At 35.6% G+C, this 6810-nt stretch overlaps 1 protein-coding gene across 1 annotated transcript in view; it reads left to right on the top strand.

Moving 5' to 3' along the window:
- LOC106873504 (uncharacterized) overlaps window positions 1-6810 on the top strand; it is a 15682-nt gene extending 8872 nt beyond the window's left edge. The window contains exon 2 of the mRNA XM_014920889.2: window positions 3230-6810. Within this exon, the coding sequence (XP_014776375.1) occupies window positions 3524-4561 (1038 nt within the window). The 5' untranslated portion in view covers window positions 3230-3523 and the 3' untranslated portion in view covers window positions 4562-6810. The remainder of the gene's footprint in view (window positions 1-3229) is intronic.

Here is a 6810-nt window from a genome sequence, read left to right as displayed (position 1 = left end):
TTCAAGGAGTTCCTGCCTTAAAAACAGGAACTAAACCACAATTATTTTGTGTTCTGTGCTACATTGGTTTCTATTAACCCATTTATTCTATCAGAAGAATTTTTATTCATTAAGATAGAAGAAATACACATAATTATATATTGGCCGCAGCTCTGAGCTGAAACTTTGAAAAGAAAAGAATATATATATATATATATCTGTTGTGTCTGGGGAGAGCCATTTTTTTTTATGCCTTATAATTTAACACACTCACAGGTAAAATTTCCACTTATTCCTTATTTTTAAAACTAAAAACAAGGAATAAGTGGAAATTTTACCTGTGAGTGTGTTAAATTATAAGGCACAAAAATAAATTGACTCTCCCCAGACACAACAGAATATGCTTCAACACACGAACTCACATAAAGAATCTTGCAAGCCAAATCCCAAAACGAAATATATATATATGTATAAATAAGTAACAGAAAGTTACAGGTGTCAATCCATTATGGCTGTTTTTGGTCTGTGGATTTTAAACTATGTTAAATCATTCTGAATATCCTTTATTTTGAAGTTCATGAATTCATCTGATGTAAACGGTTTCTTTACAAAGATCTAATGTTTGCATTAATCAATTAAAGGAGTCATTGGAAACAGCCGTAATGAACTGACACCTGTACCCCTCTGTCACTTATATTTCATTCACCTGTCTTGGAATCTGCCCTTCGTAAATATTATGGACTGTATATTTAATATAAAGTACATGTCTCAATAGCTAAGAGCGGATTTCTACACTCAGCTGGGTCTGTCTACATATCATTTGGCCGGTAGTAATGAATGAAATTTGATATTTAATATTTTTGTATGTGTATGTTATTCTGACCTAGCGACGTGTCTCAATTTAAGTACCTAATTCAACTGAATCTCAATTGTGAGCCTGGTGTAGCCATCTAGTTTCACCAGTCCTCAGTCAAATCGTCCAACCCATGCTAGCATGGAAAGCGGACGTTAAACGACGACAACGATATGTATGTATGTATGTATGTATGTATGTATTATATAAATGAGTTGGGGAAAATCCCAGCTGTTTCCTCTTGAAGCACAACTACTTATTCCAGTATTACAATTATTATGTATCCACAGTGCTGTATGTGAGTCAAAATACGTATTAAAATTGAGAATTATGGAAAAACCTATTTTTACAGTTAGTGTGTGTGTGTTCTTTATGGATTTGAAAACTGAGTTGCCGATTTTGACGTATGAGGTATCAAAAATCTTTCAGCTACCAAATAAAGTATGTTTTTTTGTGCAACAACTCTCTTTTACAACAAAAATAACCTCAAAAATGAGGTTGGGTCACACAATTTTGAGGTCTTTAGCTAAAAGAAGCAACTCTGCCAGACGCAATACTCGATTTAACAACAAATGTAAACATACACAAACATATTAGGTGTGAGAATGACTGTGTGATTGAGAAGTTTGCTTCCCAACCACATGGTTCCATGTTCAGTCCCTCTGCATGGTACCTTGAGCAAGTGTTTTCTATTATAGCTCCAGGCCAATCACAGACTTGTGACTGAATTTCATAGAAACTGCAGCATTGTTCATCAGAAAATGACCGAAAAACATGTTTATAAAGAAGAGTTGTTTGCTTCACACTCCTCATGTGCTGATTCTGCCCACAAAAAAGGAACAAATAATACAATATGGCTGTAGGTCATAACACACGGGTAACACCAGGGTGCATTGCTAGTTTATGATAAAACAGAAAAATAGGAGAAAGCAATGTTGATTTGATGGAGGGATCACAGCGTATTAGGAGGTCAGGGTACTTGATTCCATGCAAAAAATCAAACTTTTTGTTGTTTTTTTTTTCTTAGTGAAAATCATGCGGGTGTTAATATAGAAATTTACCATAATTTTGTTGTTATTTAGCCTCAAATCATCCTTGATGCTGCAAACGTAACATCAAAGACATTCCAGTCTTCAGCAAACCGTCTTTTTAGGGATAATCTAGGACATTACATACAATGGATGTGTGATTTAGGTAGGGGGATACTTTTAAGCCTGGTACTTAGTCTAGCAATTTCTTTTGCTGAACCACTAAGTTAGAGGCGACAAAACACAGCAACACCAGTTGTCAAGTAGTGGGGTGGGGGACAAACACAGACACTCACACACACACATGCACATGTGTGCGTGTGTGTGTATATATATATATATATATATATATATACACACGCACACACATACAATGGACTCCTCTCAGTTTCTGTCTACCAAATCCACTTACAAGGCTTTGCTTGGCCCTAGGCTATGGTAGAAGACCCTTGCCAAATGTGCCATGCTGTGGACTGAACCTGGAACCATATAGTTAGGATGCAAACTTCTTATGACACAGCCACATCTATATTATATACACACATATGTACACACACGCACACACATACATACATACATACATGTATATATATAGACACAAACACACACATATACATAAATGAAATCGTTAAACTTAAGGAAAAATAATGGCAGAAATTTGAAGTTTGATTTTGATTGAAACAGCAGCTACCACTCCTGAGTCAAATCTCACACTACAGCTTAGCTACATCTAGCATCTCTGACTATCACTCACTCTCACTCCATTTGTCTCATCTCTCCCTCTCTCTCTCTTGCTCTTTACTCTTTACTCTTTTACTTGTTTCAGTCATTTGACTGTGGCCATGCTGGAGCACTGCCTTTAGTTGAGCAAATCGACTCCAGGACTTATTCTTTGTAAGCCTAGTACTTATTCTATCGGTCTCTTTTGCCGAACTGCTAAGTTATGGGGATGTAAACGCACCAGCATCGGTTGTCAAGCGATGTTGGGGGGACAAACACAGACACACAAACTTATACACACACATACATATACATATATATATATATATATACATATATACAATGGGCTTCTTTCAGTTTCCGTCTACCAAATCCACTGACAAGGCTTTGGTCGGCCCGAGGCTATAGTAGAAGACGCTTGCCCAAGGTGCCACACAGTGGGACTGAACCCAGAACCATGTGGTTGGTAAGCAAGCTACTTACCACACAGTCACTCCTACGCCTATTGATTTTATTGTAACTTAGAATTTTTAATTAATTATTAACACCTTCATTCTAGACTTAGGTGTCAACTAATTGCCATTATAACTGCTACTTAATCAAATGTTTTGTTTTACTAACTCTTTTTTTTATATTTCATATTTTCTAGGTGTTGCTCAAAGAACTTCCATCTTAAACTCACTCTAGTTCTTCACTCATTTGGAATGGTCACTTGAGACAGAAAGGAACCAAAATATGTATAAGAAAAAAAATTAAGATATTAAATTCTTGTATTTAAAATTATTCTTCAATTTAACAAAAATTCAAAACCAAAAAAAATGAACACAGTCATTGGAAGAAGAAAACGAAAAAAACCCAAAATAGTTGAATTCCAGTCTTAAAAAAAAAAATATATATATATATTAAGTTGTTTTTAATCAAAGGAAGGAAAACATTCTCAAATATGGATGTTAAGAAGAATTGTTCCATGAAAACTCCACATTCTGAGAATGATTCCTCAGCTGAAGAACATCTGCAAAAAACTCCAAAAAAATCTGTATCTTCTGAAGGATGTCGTTCTTCTGAACGGAGACGAAACAAGCCAGAATTTTCTATGCCAAAGAGGTCAGATGTCTGGGACAATATTAAAGACATGCCGACGAAAGGAATGGGTTCGCTTATTCCACGTAAAATTGTTAATGACTTTGTAGTTAATAATTATCGTTATAATCATGATCCTAATTACACCAGCGGGGAAGAGAGTGCTTTTGTTGAAAGCGCTGAAGAGAGTGATGGTTTTACAAAAGCCAAAACAAAGCAACAAAAAGCAATAAAGAAACGGATAAAAAATTCTTCGAAAAGACAACAAAAGGGTTCTGACTCATCAGAATCCTTCGATAGTTCTGAGGAATCAGTAATGAAAGCAAAGAAATTGATTTTAAAGAAGGTCCATACTAAGAATTCTGCCAAAAAGCCCCTAAGCGAATCGCTAGAATCTTCAGATAATTCTGACAATGCCATTGTGAAATCTGCTCTCAGAATACGGAAAGTGATCAGTTCTGGGTCAGATTCTACAGAAAGCCAAGAGAAAATAGCAAAAGCTGCCCAAATTTCTCTGATTTCTAAAAGGAAGAAAGCACCACAGGCACTCCAGAGTAGCAGCAGCAGTGTTTCCGACAGCGAGGTTGCTGGGGGGAGAGGGGATAAATCTAAAATGGAAAGGGACGAGAAAGCGAAAATGTTGTCTGTCATGAATAAATCAGTAAAACACAGCCATTTTAAATGGGGGTCGAGCGAAGAAGAGGACAAGGAAAAGATTGTGAGTATCACGAAAAAGGCTAGAAATGCTGGAACCATCTCAAGTGAATGGAGCGGTTCTGTATCCGATGTCTGTGTGGAGGATTCTTCAGAAAATAGCATATCTGACCGTGACTTTATTTGCAAGGATCTTCCGACTGCAACCGGTTCTGCTAAAACCACAGGCAAGAATTCAGACAAATAGACATTCGATCTAGACCGACTGCTTGGCAACCCTTTTGCTCATTGGAAGGTTCGGTTCTGATGCTTGTTGAATCAAAATAGAATCGTTTTTACTTGCATATTCTATTAATGTAAAAATAAAGTCTGCAATTATTTGCAGAATAACAGTAAGACATTGGCAGTCCAAGACATTGATATGGTTTCAGTCTCTGATGGAAGCCATTTCACTTCACTTATGTTTCTGGGAAATGGCATGAACACCACTACATTACATGATCTCCCAGTTTATAATCCAAGACATATTATCATCTTGCCAAAAACTTTCTCTTGTCTATGGAAATTACTTAGTTCTTTGTTTGCATTTTTTTTTTGTTATGCCTAGTCTAAGACGGAGAAGGGCAAAACCTTCTGTGACCATTTTTTTTATATGACGTTAAAGACTTGTAGAGATGAATGTTGGGTAGGATTCAATATTTTTGTCGTGTTGTCCCCTAGTGTAGAAACCATGCCTCGTGGGCATAAGTTCTACCATAGGGGACAATACGACAAAACATTGAGTTAACCTAAAACTGAACCCTTGATCTGAATGTTTGCAACAGAGTGAACCCTGCAAACGACACCCAGGCGCCAGATTGTGGGTTACTATGGGTTTAGCCTTGCAATGGATTAAGCTCACCACGCAACCATCACGTGATGCTGTAGCATTAAAAGCAGGTTCATAATCCGGTGGCAACATTGACGGTACCCTTATCATCAGACACAGACAGTTATACACACGCACGCAAACATATATACATACACACATATATAAAGATATATATATATAGATATATATACATATATATATATATATATAATGTGCTGTTCCATAATGGTAAGATCAACAAAGAATACTCCATCTGGTGAGAAATAAATACTACCATAAATTTTTAACACTATATTTAATTTAGAAATAATACATTTCTAAATCTCTCATAGAGATTTATGCAATAGTGATATGATGGAGTAATTGCATGCTGTCAACTTGATGTGACAGTCCCCTGAAGGGAATAATACTACTGTTGGTTAGACCTAGGAAGCTGCACCACTTCCTGTCGGCCTTGACACATTTCTTGTGTCCCTATGTTTACAAGGACATAGGAAATGTATCAAGGCCGACAGGAAGCGATGCAGCTTCCTAGGTCTCACCAACAGTAGTATTATTCCCTTCAAGGGACTTTCACATTAAGTTGACAGCATACAACTACTTCACTATATTTAATGTTAGACGCCTGTCACTATATATATGTATATATGTATGTGTCAGTGTGTGTATATAAATATATTTATATATATGTACACACATGTATGTGCACACAGTTAACGGACTGAAATGATATCAAGCCAATTGTAACTGTGTACATATATAAACATACTATTATAGAATATATATATATATATATATATATACAGTAGCGTAACTGGTGGGGGGCATGTGCCCCAGGCGCCGAGTGAAGGGGTGGGGCACAGAATTGACCATAATACGATTAGCTTGAACTCCATTTATGAAATTTATGAAAGTAAACATTCATAAGATATATTTTGAATTACAGGCTATACCGAACCGGTAGGTAAATGAGCCCTGGTAAAGTATTTGTCCCTAAAATATTGCTTTAATTAATTAATTAATTACTTGTAAGAAATAAGTACTAAATAATATTATAGATTTTGTAATTGGGGTGGGGGTGGGGCACATTTTTGCAACATGCCCTGGGCACAGTTTACCCTAGTTACACCACTGTGTATATATATATATACACAGATATTTATCTATCTATTTATTTATTTATATTAAGGGCGTTACTATACATAAATGCCTCACGCTACGAGGGACTCTTAAAGTCAAAACTACCATAATAAACACATTTTACCGAACGTGTATACATAAATATATTTAAAGGGAATCATTAATAAATTTTTCCCTTATGGGGTTTTTCACGCTGACTACTTGATAAATTCTTATAAAGATTTTATCCTATTTTTAAATTATATATATATATATATATAAACACAATTTTTGGGGGAGTTGTATTTTAGTAGAGGGAGAGTAGTTTTTGGCTGCTATTTCTAATTTTCGGTGTGTGGTGAAGCAATACTTGCTGAACCCTAAATTTTAAATTGTGTTTATACATTTACCGATAATGGTTTTTAACACACCGAACTACTTGGTAAAATTACTAATTATCAATTAATTATTAAGTTTTACCCTATATCTGTATATATATATATATA

The sequence above is a fragment of the Octopus bimaculoides genome, chromosome 22, assembly GCF_001194135.2.
Source record: "Octopus bimaculoides isolate UCB-OBI-ISO-001 chromosome 22, ASM119413v2, whole genome shotgun sequence".
Classification (NCBI taxonomy): domain Eukaryota; kingdom Metazoa; phylum Mollusca; class Cephalopoda; order Octopoda; family Octopodidae; genus Octopus; species Octopus bimaculoides.
Note: the sequence above shows the minus strand (reverse complement) of the source record. Positions and strands in the feature narration are given on the sequence as shown.